The sequence below is a fragment of the Ranitomeya imitator genome, chromosome 3 (genome assembly GCF_032444005.1).
Source record: "Ranitomeya imitator isolate aRanImi1 chromosome 3, aRanImi1.pri, whole genome shotgun sequence".
NCBI lineage: Eukaryota > Metazoa > Chordata > Amphibia > Anura > Dendrobatidae > Ranitomeya > Ranitomeya imitator.
In genome coordinates, this window is record NC_091284.1 from 710,015,902 (window position 1) to 710,033,674 (window position 17,773).

A 17,773-nucleotide genomic window follows, 5' to 3' on the forward strand; every position below is an offset into this window, starting at 1 on the left:
ATGTTGAAGAGAACAGGTCCCAATACTGACCCCTGCGGTACCCCACTGGTCACAGCGACCCAGTTAGAGACTATACCATTTATAACCACCCTCTGCTTTCTATCACTAAGCCAGTTACTAACCCATTTACACACATTTTCCCCCAGACCAAGCATTCTCATTTTGTGTACCAACCTCTTGTGCGGCACGGTATCAAACGCTTTGGAAAAATCGAGATATACCACGTCCAATGACTCACCGTGGTCCAGCCTATAGCTTACCTCTTCATAAAAACTGATTAGATTGGTTTGACAGGAGCGATTTCTCATAAACCCATGCTGATATGGAGTTAAACAGTTATTCTCATTGAGATAATCCAGAATAACATCCCTCAGAAACCCTTCAAATATTTTACCAACAATAGAGGTTAGACTTACTGGCCTATAATTTCCAGGTTCACTTTTAGAGCCCTTTTTGAATATTGGCACCACATTTGCTATGCGCCAGTCCTGCGGAACAGACCCTGTCGCTATAGAGTCCATAAAAATAAGAAATAATGGTTTATCTATTACATTACTTAGTTCTCTTAGTACTCGTGGGTGTATGCCATCCGGACCCGGAGATTTATCTATTTTAATCTTATTTAGCCGGTTTCGCACCTCTTCTTGGGTTAGATTGGTGACCCTTAATATAGGGTTTTCATTGTTTCTTGGGATTTCACCTAGCATTTCATTTTCCACCGTGAATACCGTGGAGAAGGTAGTGTTTAATATGTTAGCTTTTTCCTCGTCATCTACAACCATTCTTTCCTCGCTATTTTTTAAGGGGCCTACATTTTCAGTTTTTATTCTTTTACTATTGATATAGTTGAAGAACAGTTTGGGATTAGTTTTACTCTCCTTAGCAATGTGCTTCTCTGTTTCCTTTTTGGCAGCTTTAATTAGTTTTTTAGATAAAGTATTTTTCTCCCTATAGTTTTTTAGAGCTTCAATGGTGCCATCCTGCTTTAGTTGTGCAAATGCTTTCTTTTTACTGTTAATTGCCTGTCTTACTTCTTTGTTTAGCCACATTGGGTTTTTCCTATTTCTAGTCCTTTTATTCCCACAAGGTATAAACCGCTTACACTGCCTATTTAGGATGTTCTTAAACATTTCCCATTTATTATCTGTATTCTTATTTCTGAGGATATTGTCCCAGTCTACCAGATCAAGGGCATCTCTAAGCTGGTCAAACTTTGCCTTCCTAAAGTTCAGTGTTTTTGTGACTGCCTGACAAGTCCCCCTAGTGAAAGACAGGTGAAACTGCACAATATTGTGGTCGCTATTTCCTAAATGCCCAACCACCTGCAGATTTGTTATTCTGTCAGGTCTATTAGATAGTATTAGGTCTAAAAGTGCTGCTCCTCTGGTTGGATTCTGCACCAATTGTGAAAGATAATTTTTCTTGGTTATTAGCAGAAACCTGTTCCCTTTATGGGTTTCACAGGTTTCTGTTTCCCAGTTAATATCCGGGTAGTTAAAGTCCCCCATAACCAGGACCTCATTATGGGTTGCAGCTTCATCTATCTGCTTTAGAAGTAGACTTTCCATGGTTTCTGTTATATTTGGGGGTTTGTAACAGACCCCAATGAGAATTTTGTTACCATTTTTCCCTCCATGAATTTCGACCCATATGGACTCGACATCCTCATTTCCTTCGCTAATATCCTCCCTTAAAGTGGACTTTAGACAAGACTTTACATAGAGACAAACCCCTCCTCCTCTCCGATTTTTACGATCTTGTGGTAAGACTGTCAGGAGTGTATCAACAAGACAGTGGCGGAGGAAACACCCTCCTTTACGGAGAGCCTAAGATCTCTGATCCAATCAGAAGTCTCTAGGTCTGTAAAAGCGTTAGACAGCCGACACAGATGACAGATCTAGAGACAGATCCAGCCCCTCATTAGCATCCCAAAGGGATTCCTCAGAGTCAGAGGAGGACTCAGATACAGCCCACTGCTCAGATGGTAGCTCAGAGGAGGAAGATACATTACCAGCGGAGGCTACCAATAAGCTTATAAAAGCTGTTCGCTCTACCATGGGGCTGGTAGACGAGAAGGCAAAAAAGACAGCCCAAGAACTTATGTTCAGTGGTCTGCAAAAGTAAAAACTGAGGTCATTCCCTATTAATGAACAGCTACAAGAACTTATTAAAAGGGAATGGCAGAAACCAGAAAAGAAGTCCCACATAATCAACTCCCTTAAAAGGAAATATCCTTTTGCGGAAGATGCGTCCTCATCTTGGGATAGAGCGCCAAAAATTGATGTGGCAGTTTCAAAAGTGGGCAGATAAACCTCCCTACCATTCGAGGATTTAGGTTCTCTAAAAGAACCTCTGGATAGAAAGACGGATAGTTGTCTAAAGACAGCATGGGAAGCCTCGGCAGGAGCACTAAGGCCTGCTATTGCGGCCACTTGTGTAGCCAGATCCCTAAAAATATGGATGGACAACCTGGAGGAACAAGGTAGAACAAAGCGCCCCCAGAGAAACTATCCTAGAGGCAATACCAACCATGAGAGCAGTGGCAGTGTTTCTAGCTGAAGCATCGGCAGACTCTGCTAGACTGTCAGCAAAGTCAGCAGCTTTAGCCAACACAGGACGCCGTGCAATATGGCTTAAATGCTGGCCAGGAGATACACAGGCAAAGATGAAACTTTGCTCTTTGCCATGTGAAGAGAACTTCTGTTTGGACCGGCATTAGACGAGGTGTTGGAAAAACCGGTGACAAAAAGAAAAATTTTCCAAAGCAGCCATTTCAGCCCTTTCGGCGCTCCTTTCAGAGAGGCCGAAAATTCCGAAGACAGCAGTTTAGAGACCGTGACAGGACAATCGAAACTTGGACAAGCGATCCAGGGGTGGAAAAGGTTTCTATTTTGGCAAGTCCCCCAGGGACACCAAGAAACCCTCCCAGTGACTGTCCTTCTCGGGTGGGAGGCTCTCACTTCCTTCCAGCCTGGGAGAGGATCTCCTTCAGCGTATGGATCCGACAGATTATAGGATCAGGCCTAAAATTAAAATTCCACCACTGACCTCCAAGAAGATAAACGCAGACCCCGTTACAGTCCTCCCAAGAGAAACAAGACAGTCTGGAAGGAGAAATAATATCACTCCTAGGCAAACACATCTTGGAAGAAGTTCCAATAGAGGAAAAGATGAAAGGGTTTTACTCCCCCCTTTTTCTCATAAAAAAAAGACAATTCTTGGAGGACAATAATAAATTTAAAAAGCCTCAACAAATATCTAATTTCATTTTTCGAAATGGAAACAATAAAATCAGCTGTGAAACTTCTATATCCTCAGTGTTACATGTCAGTCCTAGACCTAAAGGACTCTTACTATCACGTCCCAATCAGACAACAAGATCGTCAGTTTCTCAGAGTGGCAGTTGAGATTGGGTCCCAGTTGCGTCACTTTCAGTACAGGGCTCTGCCCTTTGGGATAGCAACAGCCCCACGGGTATTTATAAAACTGATTGCAGAGGTCACAGCACATCTTGGAGAAAAAGACACTCTGATAATACCCTACTTAGATGACTTCCTGATGGTGGGGAAAAGCTTTTGTCACTGTCAGGAGCAGGTCTGAATAGTGATGGACACTCTACAGACACTAGGATGGCAACTGAAACTCAAAAAATCCAAACTAGAGCCAGCAATGGTCCAGAATTTCCTAGGAATAACAAGGAGATTTTGAAAAAATCAAACAAATGATTGACAATATTAAAAAAACCAGAGATGACTTTAAGAGCCATGTCGATGTTGGGGTCCCTAACCTCCTGCATACCGGCAGTAAAATGGGCCCAGTTCCATGCAAGAGAACTGCAATGGTGTGTGCTGCAGAATGACCTGGAACTTCAGGGGCAGCTAGAGCAGAAGCTCATTCTCCCGCTCTCTACTCCAATCACTCAGATGGTGGTTACAGATAGTCATCTCCGAGAGGAGTTCCCTGGACATACACAGCCTCCAAAGTAATCACAACGGACGCCAGTCCATGGGGGTGGGAGCTCTCTCAGACACACTATAGGTCCAAGATCCCTGGGCTCTAGAGGAGAAAAATCAATCCTCAAACGAGTGGGAACTCCTAGCAATCGAAAAAGCGCTAGAGAGGTTACTTCCACACTTGACAGGGCATCATGTGAGAGTCCTATCAGACAACCGAACAGCGGTCGCATACGTGAACCACCGTGGGGGCACCCGTTCTGTCCCTGATGCACATAACCAAAAGACTCATGACTCTAGCCGAAAGGCATTTTCTTTCATTATCGGCCCTGCATATTCGAGGTGTGGACAATATAAAGGCAGACTTTTTAAGCAGGAACCACTTAAGACAAGAGGAATGGTCCCTAAAGTCAATTTTTCAACGGATAGTGCACATGTGGGGAAGACCCAGTGTAGACCTCTTTGCCTCAAAAGCCAACAAAAATTCAAAAGTTCTGATTTTTTTTTTCCCCCCTCCCCCTTCCTGAAAGAGAATACAAATCTCTGTAACTCTCGTGGTGCCATCATGTATGATGGAAAAACACGGGTATTACTTTTATCTTGAAGGTTTCCTGTCCTTGAAGGGTGGATCCCCTCTTTCGTGGTGCTGTCATGTCTCATGAAAATACACATTACCAGGTATGTAATACCCGTGTTTCTGGCATACCACTACTGCAGACTGCATGGACAGTGAGGTCCTGACATGTGTAAAATAGCCATTATACTGGACAGCATTGGAGACGGTGATGATCTCTGGGAGCTGGCCTTGGACTCCTTAACCTCTGACATTAAGCACAACACCAAAAATATATCCACCAAAGGAAGACCATAAAGGAATATAACTATAATACCAAAAACCTGCCTTCACACAAGGTCAGTAAAACAAAAATAATTTTATTAACCAAACAAGAGTAAAATATACATATAAAATACAGCGGGAATACACCAAAGCACAGGAATGGGCGGGCAACCCAGGTATGAGCCCCAAAAAGTAGTGGTATCATATAGATTACGACCAAATCATATTAACGCAAAAAAATCAATGTGCAAGTGACCATGTACAAAACATGCAGAAAAATGATAAGGTAATAACAGTAACTTATAATATTAAGTAGTACAGAAATAATGATATAATTACCAAATGGGGCACTCCTGGGGGACCCACCAACACCCGACGCGCGTTTCGCACCGAAATGCTTCGTCTGGGTGTGGTTGGGTACTGGCCATTGTTTGTATATATGTATGAAAGATCCAATAGGGACAGAGCTAACAATAATTAACTAATATAAGAGTCCTGTGTACGCCTGTGCAGATAGGAGTAATGGCGGTGAGATGGAAACTCAGATGTAAACACACCTTAGTAATTGCCAAGAGACACGTGCGCCAGCCGACGGCCGCCATGACCGCATTGCCACAACAACTCAAGCAGTAACCGGAACCACCATCGCCGCCTAGTGCTGACGTCACATCCGGTGCGGCGCAGCTTGACATCATGGCAACCGCCACCAGAGAGACAGCGCGCTCCGTCAGCCTCATTGAAATACATCCCAGTGGTTGATGTATTTCAATGAGGCTGACGGTGGGTCCCCCAGGAGTGCCCCATTTGGTAATTATATCATTATTTCTGTACTACTTAATATTATAAGTTACTGTTATTACCTTATCATTTTTCTGCATGTTTTGTACATGGTCACTTGCACATTGATTTTTTTTTTTTGCGTTAATATGATTTGGTCGTAATCTATATGATACCACTACTTTTTGGGGCTCATACCTGGGTTGCCCGCCCATTCCTGTGCTTTGGTGTATTCCCGCTGTATTTTATATGTATATTTTACTCTTGTTTGGTTAATAAAATTATTTTTGTTTTACTGACCTTGTGTGAAGGCAGGTTTTTGGTGTTATACTCTTTCTGACATTAGACATAATGATCTGTCCATGTGCCCCGGGCCTATTTGACCAGGGATGGATCATTAAGCCACTTATTTAATGCGACACTGCAACCGACGTTGCGGTGATCACATTCAAATTCCAGTTCAAGCTTTCCTCTGGGCAGATGGTGTCGTCATCCTGGGGGTTGTCACTGCGCCCAAAAGCAACCATGATCACTGTGATTGGCTGTTCAATTCTGAACAGCCAATTGCAGCATTTCTCAGTGTTTCAGGCAAGCAGATTGCCTGAAACACTGAATCCCCAGCCTATGATCGGTGCTCCAAGAGGACCGATCATAGGCTGCTGCCTTGCAACCCCAGGCATCACCTGAACCCACTCTGATTGGCGCAATCGATTAAATCGCACCAGTCACAGGGCACGGCCAGTGTGACCTGGCTAGGATCGGAGCTCTGAGCACCGATCCCAGGCTGTCCCAGCATCACCAGGGTCAGCTCTGAGTTGTGCAATCAGTCGTCATCGATTGCACCAATGATAGGGCACAGCAGCGGTGTAACCGTGCTGCAGGTCCTCACAGTAGCTGAGGATTTCTGCAGTGCGGTCATGCTGCAGGATCTGTGCTGGGCCTTGTGGTGCCACAGAAGCCTGTGACACCACAATCCCTGCTGAACAGAGAAGAAAGACAACTATGTTTTGATCCCTGATCCCCTGCCCGATCTCTCCTCATCCACCCCGTCCCCCCTTCTCCCTCTTTTTACCCCCTCCATCCTCCTTTACGCCACCTCCGTGCGCACATCCAGCAGCCACCGAGTGTTGATTGGTGATGCAGTTCACTGATCAGCACTTGTGCTCTATTTTCCACTTTTCCTTTTCACCCCCCTTTGCACCACCTCTGTGCACACATCCAGCAGCTGCCGAGCTTTGATTAGTGACGCAGTTCACTAATCATAGCTCGTGCCTGCAGTGTTAAGCTTTTCTTTTCACTGAGATTTTTTTTCTCCCTGGTTACTGCTTTTTTTTTCTTTTAGCTTTTTCTTTTCAAACAAAAAAAAGTTTAACGCGCACACACAAAGTACTGACACAATCACCACATGCATTAAAAAAAAAAAATTGTCCAACTTGTCCCAAAAGCGCTGTTCAGTGGAGGAGGCATATGCTCTTCTTTTTCTTTTTTTTTTCTTTCTTTATTCGTCCTCTTCCTAGTCTTCCTCCTGAATCGCCATGTAGACATCCCAGGACAGAAGGTGAAGCGGCGCCCCCCCCCCATTCCAGAATATGAACCAGTGACCCCCATTACTGACCCCATATGGACCTCATCCCCCAAAAATTGAGCCACTGATTCCTAAAAAAATCAACACTCCAAAATTGCCAAAGTTCTGGCTTCTTCAGGATCCCCATGTGAAGTACCAGGTCCCAAAACAGTATCACTTCACCTGCGTCTACAGGAGACCAGTTAGAAAATGATGAACCGGGGTATTGTTTCAAAAATTGAGCATACAAATTAGTTTGGTCCACCATGAGGATAACAAAATCCTCAGAGAAAAAGGCTTTGAAAATCTAGTTCTGTAAGGCCGGTGGTGTAAAAATTGATTCCTGATTCTGCCACAAAATCAGGAATCCGTGGCTCATAAGGAAGGAGAAAGAGGACGACTAATTTGAAAAGTAAAGAAATGTGGGATCCTCTCCCTCACTATCCGTGTCGGAGGCAAGGAAAGCATATGCCTCCTCCACTAAATAGCGTTGTTGGGACAGGCGGGACGACTTTTTTTTTTTTTTTTTTATGAATTTGGCAAGTGTCAGTACTTTATTTAACTGTTTGTGTGTGTGCGAGAGAAAGGTGTAAAGTTATTTGTCTGATGAGAAAAAGTTAAAGCAAAAAATCAACTGGGGAGAAAAATGTCTTTGAAAAGAAAAGGGTAAAACAGCAGGCATGAGCTCTGATGAGTGAACTGCATCACTTATCAAAGTTCGGCGGCTGGTGGATGTGCACACAGGGGTGGTGTAAGGGTTAAAAAAAATGGATGACAGCAGGCACAAGTGCTGATCGGTGAACTGCATCACCAATCAACACTCGGGGGCGGCTGCTGGATTTTCTTCACAGAGGTGGCGCAAAGGGGGGAAGGGGGGTGGAGAGAGTAAAAAGAGGAGGAAGTGGGGTGGATGAAGAGAGATAAGGCAGGAATCAAAACACTTACACTTTTGATCTCTCTTCTGTTCTTTGTTCTTCTTTCTTCAGCAGGGATTCTGGTGTCGCAGGCTTCTGTGGTGCCACAAGGCCCAGCACAGCAGCAGATCCTGTAGCGTGTCTGCTCTGTAGGAATCCTCAGCTAGTGTGAGGACCTACATGCCCTATTGCCCTATCATTAGTGTGATCGATGATATCGATCATACAATCAGATCTGGTCCTTTTGACACTGGCGTTGCCAGGCAACAGCCTAGGATCGAAGCTCACAGCTCCAACCTAGGCAGGTCACAGCGTGATCACACCATGGCTGTGACATGTGATTGGCGATAGCGCCAATCAGTGGGTCCAGGCCATGTCTGGTGTTGCTGATCCTAGGCAGGGCACAGCGCAGTCACACCGTGGCTGTGCCCTGCGATTGGTGCGATCAATGTAATCGTCTATCGCGCCAATCAATGTCTGTTCCGGCTATGTCTGGCATTGACAGGCACCAGCCTAGGATTGGTGCTTGATCCTAGGCTGGGACATAACGGTTTCAGGCAATCTGATTGCCTGAAACAATAAGAAATGCTGCGAATGGCTGTTCAGAATTAAACACCCAATTACAGAGACCGTGGGTGTGGGAGGGTGTAGACCTCTACCCCCCAGGATGACCGCACCATCTACCCACAGGTCAGTGTTGCATTTAAAAAAAATGATGTAATATTCCATCAATGGTCCAACAGTCCCTGGTCACATGGAAGGAATATTACGTCAGATGTCAGAAAGGGGTTAAAAAAACAGTAGGAGGATGAAAAATAAAGGAAGGAGGCATCCCCTCTCCCTCACTGTCTGTGTCGGAGGCAAGTAAGGCGTATGTTTCCTCAGCTGAACACCTTGATTGATGGGACACTTCTTTCTCCTACGCCTCATTGGGGGACCCAGGACCATGGGTGTTATGCTGCTGCCACTAGGAGGACACTAAGTTAACACAGAAAGATTTCCTCTTCTGCAGTATACAACCCTTCACTGGCCAGGATTTAACCAGTTCTTGCTTAGGGTCTGTAGGAGGCACTTGGGCCCGTTTTCAGACCTGAACTTTCTTATTTTAATTTAAAAATTTAATTTTTCTGTAAATTTTTATTTTTTACTCAACAGAGTGAAGGGGGCGACTGGTTCCTTTTTATAGGGTCTGCTCTCCCCCGAACCATCAACAGGCGAGTATACTTCCCCGTCCCTCTCCTGCAACGTCTGTGGCACGCCCAACTTTACTGGGGCGATGGTTCCTTTTATGGCCGACTCTACTTCCCAAGAGACCCTCGATTCTCTCATTGAAGCGGTCAACAAGACCCTGAAGGTGGACGAGGAATCCGTATCCACTCCGGAACACGCGGAGACAAAACGTGTCCAAAAAGTATGTCACTCATCCTGAGTTTAAAGAAATCGTACAAAAACACAGGGACTGCCCTGACAAACGCTTCATGGGGCAAAAGCCTATTAAGGCCAAATACCCTTTTGCTCAGGAACTAATCAAGGACTGGCTGCAGTCTCCCTCAGTGGATCCTGCAGTATCGCATCTCTCTTCCAGAACGATCCTATCTCTGTCAGACGGTTCTTCAGTCAAGAACCCCTCTGACCGCCAAATTGACTACCTGGCTTGCTCCGTCTTCGAGGCCACAGGAGCGTCTTTCCATCCTTTGCCACTTCTTGGGTGGCTAAGGCTATGGTCGCTCGGGCTGAGGTGCTCACCACCACCATCCAAGACGGTGATCTCCCTCCAGAGGCGATCAACCTGGCTAACCAGATAGCCTAGGCTGGGGACTTCGTAGTTAATGCCTCAATAGACACAGCCAATTGTGCTGCACAGGCAGCCGCAAATGCAATTTCCATCAGAAAAGCCCTGTGGCTCAGAGATTGGCGAGCAGATTCTGCTTCCAAGCGTTCATTGACACCTCTACCCTATCAAGCTGGTCGCCTATTTGGAGAAAAATTAGACCAAATAATCTCGGATGCTACCTGGGGGGAAAAGCAAATTTCTCCACCAAAAGCCTATCCGGCGATTTCGGTATCAACAATCTCGATTACGGCCTTTTCGCAACAATCCCAATTGGTCATCTACATCCTTCTCCCCCGCATCAGGACGAGGTGCGCGCCGGGACTGAGGCTCACAGGTCTCATACAGACCTAACCGTAACTGGAAACCCAGACCAGTCATCTGGTTCTAAGGGATCCAGATCCCGTAGATCCTCCACTCAATGACTCGTTGCAACATCCGGTGGACATCAACAAAGTAGGAGGTCGCCAACTTTCATTCCGTCAAGCCTGGCTCTGTCGTCTCCGACGAGTGGGTCAGGGAACTGGTGTCCTCCGGATACAAAATAGAATTTTCTTCTCCCCCCGACACGTTTTTTCTAGTCGTGTTCTCCCAAACCAAAGACAACGGCTTTTCTCCAGGCCATACGGGCACTACAAAAGGATGGAGTCACCATTCCGGTTCCCCAAGACCAAAGGTTCAAAGGGTTTTACTCAAACCTATTCGTGGTCCCGAAAAAAGGACGGATCGCTGCGTCCGATCCTAGATCTAAAACTTCTCAACAAATTTGTCAAAATTCGGCGCTTCAGAATGGAATCTCTCCGCTCTGTCGTCGCGTCCATGGAAAACGGAGCGTTCCTAGCATCCATAGACATCAAAGATGCTTACCTCCACATCCCAATTTTTTCTCCATCAACAGTTCCCTCGCTTCGCATTTCGCGATCAACACTTCCAGTTTGTGGCCTTACCTTTCGGCCTCGCCACCGCTCCGAGTTTTCACAAAGGTCATGGCGGCTGCCATGGCCATTCTTCATTCCAGGGGAGTGGTGGTACTTCCGTACCTGGACGACCTACTGATAAAAGGCCCATCATACCCAGCCTGCGAAGAGTCCGTCGATCTCACGGTGGATACTCTTTCTCGCCTGGGTTGGAAGATAAACTTGTAAAAATCCTCTCTGATCCCAGCTCAACGAATCTCCTTTCTTGGAATCACACTGAACACTTCCCGCGTCCTGGTCATTCTCCCTCCAGACAAGGTCTTGGCCTTGCAGCAGGGAGCACGGAGTCTTTTAAGTCCAGTCTCCCACTCCATTCGTTTCAGCATGTGCATTCTCGGGCAGATGGTAGCAGCCATGGAAGCAGTTCCGTTTGCAATTTCATTTCCGTCCCCTACAACTAGTGCTGCGGTCAGCATGGAACAGGAACCCGTCCTCTCTCAACCGCCGTTTCAGTCTGTCCCCACGGGTCAGACAGACCCTCAGGTGGTGGACGCTGAAGTCCTCCCTGCACCAAGGAAAGTCCTTTCTCCCAGTCCGTTGGCTGGTGGTGAACAACGATGCCAGCCTCCTTGGCTGGAGTGCAGATTTCAAACACCACACAGCACAAGGGCAGTGGTCCACTCGAGTCACGTCTCCCCGTCAATATCCTGGAAATATGAGCCATCAGACTAGCATTGCTCAGTTTTCACCATCTTCTAGCAGGTCACCCCATCAGAATCCAGTCCGACAACGCCACAGCGGTGGTGTACATCAACCGTCAAGGGGGAACCCGCAACAAGACTGTCATGCTCGAGGTGTCCCACATTCTCCGTTAGGCCGAAACCAACCATTCGCCCATCTCGGAGATCCACATACCAGGTGTGGAGAACTGGGCGGCGGACTTCCTCAGTCGCCAGGGTCTCTCCTCGGGCGAGTCGTCCCTCCACCCAGAAGTTTTCCAGCAGATCTGTCATTGCTGGGGGACCCCGGACGTGGACCTCCAGGCTAAACAAGGTCCCACAGTTCATTGCCCGATCTCTCGACACACGTGCCGTCGGAGCAGATGCCTTGGTTCTGCCGTGGTGTCATTTCCGCCTCCCGTTCATTTTTCCTCCTCTCCCCGGCTACCGAGGATCATCAAGATCAGGGCAGAGGGGGTACCAGTGATCCTTGTGGTGCCGGACTGGCTGCGCCGAGCATGGTACGCGGAACTGGTTCAGCTTGTCACCGACATCCCCTGGCGTCTTCCAGATCGCATGGATCTTCTCTCACAGGGCCCGATTTACCACCAGAACTCAGGGGCCTTGTCTTTGATGGCCTGGCCGTTGAATCCTGGATTCTAGGCCAAGCGGGTTTCACTCCCGTGGTGTCCTCCACCATGATTAAGGCTAGGAAACCCGTGTCCATGCGCAGTTACCACCGTACCTGGCGAATCTTCTTCGCATGGTGCGGCGCACATGGATGATCTCCTCTGGCATTTTCCATTCCTTCCATATTGGATTTTCTCCAATCAGGACTAGAGTCGGTTCTCGCACTTGGCTCTCTCAAGGGACAGGTGTCAGCATTCAGTCCTGTTCCAACGAAAACTTGCCAATAGATTACCGGTTAAGATGTTCTTTCAGGGAGTTTCCAGTCTGGTGCCTCCCTACAAAATGCCTTTTGGATCTGTGGGATCTTAATTTGGTCCTTGGAGCCCTTCAGGGGGCCCCCTTCGAACCACTGCAGGACGTCTCTCTGACCTTCCTTTCCTGGAAGGTAGTTTTCCTAGTGGCTATTACATCCATCAGGCGTGTTTCGGAGTTGGCAGCACTTTCCTGCCCACCTCCGTTTCTGATTTTTCACCCAGACAAGGCAGTCTTGAGGACCTCTCCTTTTCTGCCCAAGGTAGTTTCCTCTTTTCACCTCAACGAGGAGATTAGTCTGCCTTCGTTTTGTTCGGCACCAGTCCATCGCATTGAGAAACCTCTGCACACTCTCGATGTGGTGAGGGCCCTTCGACGGTACATCTCGCAGACGGCTCCTTTCCGCAAGTCGGAAGTCCTATTCGTACTTCCAGAGGGACAAAGGAAGGGCTCTCCCGTTTCCAAAGCTACTCTAGCCAAATGGATCTGATCGGCTATTCAGGAATCCTATCGTGTCAAGTGTGTTCCTATCCCAGTAGGGATTAAGGCCCATTCTACTCGGTCGGTGGGCGCCTCTTGGGCCATCCGGCACCAGGCGTCGGCACAACAGGTCTGCAAAGCTGCGGCATGGTCCAGTTTGCATACTTTTACAAAACATTACCACATTCATTCTCTATCTTCTGCAGACACTACCCTTGGCAGGCGCATTCTGCAATCGGCGGTACCTTAGCTGTAGCCAGTGGTACATGGGGTATTAGCAGCTATGTTGCTCCCCACCCAGGGACTGCTTTAGGACATCCCATGGTCCTGTGTCCCCCAATGAGGCGTAGGAGAAAAGGAGATTTTTGTGTACTCACTGGAAAATCTTTTTCTCCGAGCCAATCATTGGGGGACACAGCACCCACCCTGTTAGCCTTTTGGCTTGTTGTTACCTCTTTTGGTTTTGACAGTTTTATTGTCTTTCGTTTAACCCCTTACCGGCATCGGACGTACTATACCGTCCGATGCCGGCTCCCCTGCTTTGATGCAGGGCTTCGCGGTGAGCCCGCATCAAAGCCGGGACATGTCAGCTGTTTTGAACAGCTGACATGTGCCCGTAATAGGCGCGGGCAGAATCGCAATCTGCCCGCACCTATTAACTAGTTAAATGCCGCTGTCAAACGCAGACAGCGGCATTTAACTACCGCTTCCGGCCGGGTGGCCGGAAATGACGTCATCGCCGACCCCCGTCACATGATCGGGGGTCGGCGATGCTTGTATATTGTAACCATAGAGGTCCTTGAGACCTCTATGGTTACTGATGACCGGTGGCTGTGAGCGCCACCCTGTGGTCGGCGCTCACAGCACACCTCCATTTCTGCTACATAGCAGCGATCAGCAGATCGCTGCTATGTAGCAGAGCCGATCGGGTTGTGCCTGCTTCTAGCCTCCCATGGAGGCTATTGAAGCATGGCAAAAGTTTAAAAAAAAGTTTTAAAAAATGTGAAAAAAATAAAAAAACATAAGTTTAAATCACCCCCCTTTCGCCCCAATCAAAATAAATCAATAAAAAAAATATCAAATCTACGCATATTTGGTATCGCCGCGCTCAGAATCGCCCGATCTATCAATTAAAAAAAAGTATTAACCTGATCGCTAAACAGCGTAGCGGGAAAAAAATTCGAAACGCCAGAATTACGTTTTTTTGGTCGCCGCGACATTGCATTAAAATGCAATAACGGGCGATCAAAAGAACGTATCTGCACCGAAATGCTATCATTAAAAACGTCATCTCGGCACGCAAAAAATAAGCCCTCAACCGACCCCAGATCACGAAAAATGGAGACGCTACGAGTATCAGAAAATGGCGCAATTTTTTTTTTTTTTTAGCAAAGTTTGGAATTTTTTTTCACCACTCAGATAAAAAATAACCTAGTCATGTTAGGTGTCTATGAACTCGTACTGACCTGGAGAATCATAATGGCAGGTCAGTTTTAGCATTTAGTGAACCTAGCAAAAAAGCCAAACAAAAAAACAATGTGGGATTGCACTTTTTTTGCAATTTCACCGCACTTGGAATTTTTTCCCCGTTTTCTAGTACACGACATGCTAAAACCAATGATGTCGTTCAAAAGTACAACTCGTCCCGCAAAAAATAAGCCCTCACATGGCCAAATTGACGGAAAAATAAAAAAGTTATGGCTCTGGGAAGGAGGGAGCGAAAAACGAAAAATCCCCTGGTCATGAAGGGGTTAATACTCCTACTGCTTTACTACTGAACTGGTTGAATCCTGGCCAGTGAAGGGGTGTATATTGCAGAGGAGTTAATCTTTCTGTGTTAACTTGGTGTTCTCCTAGTGGCAGCAGCATAACACCCATGGTCCTGTGTCCCCCAATGATTGGCTCGGAGAAAAAGATTTTGCGGTGAGTACACAAAAATCTCCTTTTCACGTGTATGTACCAAATTTTATTCAGGCAGTTTTGTATAAACTTTTTTTTCTCTAAAAAAAAAAAAAAAAAAAAAATATTGGAAGCAAATTTAAAAATAAAATATTAAAATTTGGTAACCTAAACAAAATTGCTAAACGGATGTCGGTAAAAAAAAATATTGAGCGCCTGCAACTCTGATAATAGCCTGACTTTATTTAGAAAAAAATACACTGTAGTTTATGCTTATTACTATATATTTTTACTATCCATAATCTAAATTTTTTTTTGTTCTCCTCTTTGCACAAAAAAAAACAAAAAAACAACCAGATGCTGATCAGTGATGTATGTCACTGACCAGCGCTTGACGGCTGTAGGATGCATGCATGGATGTGATGCAAAAGAAAATGTCCTGGCTAAAAGTGAGCACAGGTCTCCATCAATGTGCATCCACTCAGCAGCTATGCGGCTGTAGGACTCGCACACGGAGGTGATGCAAGGGAAATTAGGAGGAAAAATAAAGAGTCCTGGAAGAAAGTATGCATGATTGCCTGTTCAGTGATTTGTGTCACTGGCAAGCACTCTGTGGCTACAGGACTTAAGAACAAGAAAAAAACTGCCAAAAAACGAAATATCGAGTATTGTTCACCGCTCGGCAGCAGAATGTGGATGGGGTAAAGGATAGTTGGAGAGGTGGATTGGGAAAGGGTCAGGAACATCTTTCTTTCAGGATCCACAGCAACACCAGCAGAAGTGATGGCACAGGCTTGAAAAAGTCTGCGACGCCAAAAGGTCCAGCACAGAACGACACTAGCAGCTCTGCAACGTCTCCTAGCCAGAGTGAAGTGTAGAGTGGTCATTGGGAGTTCAGACTGCGGCTCTGCACGCTGGTGCAATTGGAACATGACACTTTAATCGGTGCAGGGCCTGGTGATGCTGGCTTTCTGGGCTGTAGCCTATAATCGGTGCTGCTACAGCGGTGGGGAGGGCACGAAACCCTCCCTCACGATGAGCGCAGGTGCCCACTGTTAAAATCAGCAGGCACAGTAATGCGCGTACAGCATTTTAGCCAGGACGTTCAAGGTCGGGAAGTTTATTGGGTTGTGAATATGGCCATGGCCAAAATTTGCTGCTTTTAATTTGTCCTGCTTTCTGTTCTTTAAAAGTTGGGAGGTATGATATATTCACATGGTAACTGGAGCTCATATTCTGGGCTGAGCTTTGGGCATACATGTAGACACCATCCTGTTTGAAAACCTTTGAGGTTTCCAGATATACAAGACTCCATATGTGAGTTAGAGTGAGATTGCCCGACTCCTCTTCTGCCATTCAGATTGAGTATATTGTGTGCATACCTGGTGGTAAGTGTTCCCCATGTATTTAGCTGCCTACATGTGGCACACAATGCATTGTATTATGCCTGTAATTCTGTAAATTATCACATGTAGGGATTAAGGCAAATTTGAGAATCTTAAGCATGAATGAAAATGTGTGGAAATCTTTCCACTTGTTAATAGTGGGATTGTGTAGCTTTCCATTCTTTAGCATTGTACTGTTCTTTGTTGTAGGACTTTAGTTCTTCTCTTGAAGGCGTCGGTTTTCTTACATTTATTGTAAAGAATAATACAGGGTGGGCCATTTATATGAATACCTAGATAAAATGGGAATCCTTGGTGATATCAACTACCTGTTTGTGGCACATTAGTATATGGGAGGGGGAAAACTTTTCAAGATGGGTGGTGCCATTTTAGTTGGCCAGTTTAAATCCAACTTTATTTTTTTTCAATGGGAAGAGGGTCATGTGACACATCAAACGTATTCAGAATTTCACAACAAAAACAATGGTGTGCCTGGTTTTAACGTAACTTTATTCTTTCATGAGTTATTTACAAGTTTATGACCACTTATAAAATGTGTTCAAAGTGCTGCCCATTGTGTTGGATTGTCAATGCAACCCTCTTCTCCCACTCTTGACACACTGATAGCAACACCGCAGAAGAAATGCTAGCATAGACTTCCAGTATCTGTTTCAGATGATGCACATCTCATATCTTCACAGCCTAGACCATTGCCTTCAGATAACCCCAAAGATAAGTCTAAGGGGGTCAGATCAGGAGACCTTGGTGGCCATTCAACTGGCCCACGATAACCAATCCACTTTGACGATCCAACACAATGGGCAGCACTTAGACCAAGCACACCATTGTTTTTCTTGTGAAATTCTCAATAAGTTTGTGTCTTATGACCCTCTTTCCATTGAAAAAAATAAAGTTGGATCCAAAATGGCTGACTTCAAAATTGTCACCATGGTCACCACCCATCTTGAAGTTCCCCCCTCCCATATACTAATGTGCCACAAACAGGAAGTTGATATAACAAACCATACCCATTTTATTGAGGTGTAGCTGTATAAATGGCCCACCCTGTAGTATTGTTTGTTTTTTGCTTCTGAGTATTTTCCGTGTAGACTCTTATTCTATGGACGTTGTATACTTAGAATCTGCTTACATGCTAATGTTTGTTTTTCAGACGACCCCGATGCTTCACAAGGATTTTGACAGATCTATTGTAAAAACTCTTCATAAACCTTTTTTTCTCACAGGTAAGCCCTTTTTGTTTTGTTGCCCACAGATCGTTGTTGATGCTTTTTATGAAACCTACAAAGAAAAACACATACCTAACATAATTTAAAGGGAAGGTGCCATAAAAAAAAATCAGCAATTGAAAATGATGTAAAGTATTACTGTTTTAATCTTGTTTGAATATAATCATTTGTTTTTAATTAAGTAATATATGAAAAATAATTCTAAGGTTTCTTATTTCCACTTACAAACACTAGGGGCAGCAGCTGCTGAAACTTGCCATGAAATCTAGTGTACACATTAAGACTTGTGTGTGTGTGTGTGTGTGTG

General features: G+C 45.6%; 1 protein-coding gene across 4 annotated transcripts in view; it reads left to right on the forward strand.

Annotated features, from left to right (window-relative positions):
* The window catches only part of SENP1 (SUMO specific peptidase 1), a 98,339-nt gene that overhangs the window by 22,356 nt on the left and 58,210 nt on the right, over positions 1-17,773 (forward strand). For all 4 annotated transcript variants that reach the window (XM_069758664.1, XM_069758667.1, XM_069758666.1 and 1 more), the window contains one exon: positions 17,391-17,463. In XM_069758664.1, coding sequence (XP_069614765.1) covers positions 17,391-17,463 — 73 coding nt within the window. The remainder of the gene's footprint in view (positions 1-17,390; positions 17,464-17,773) is intronic.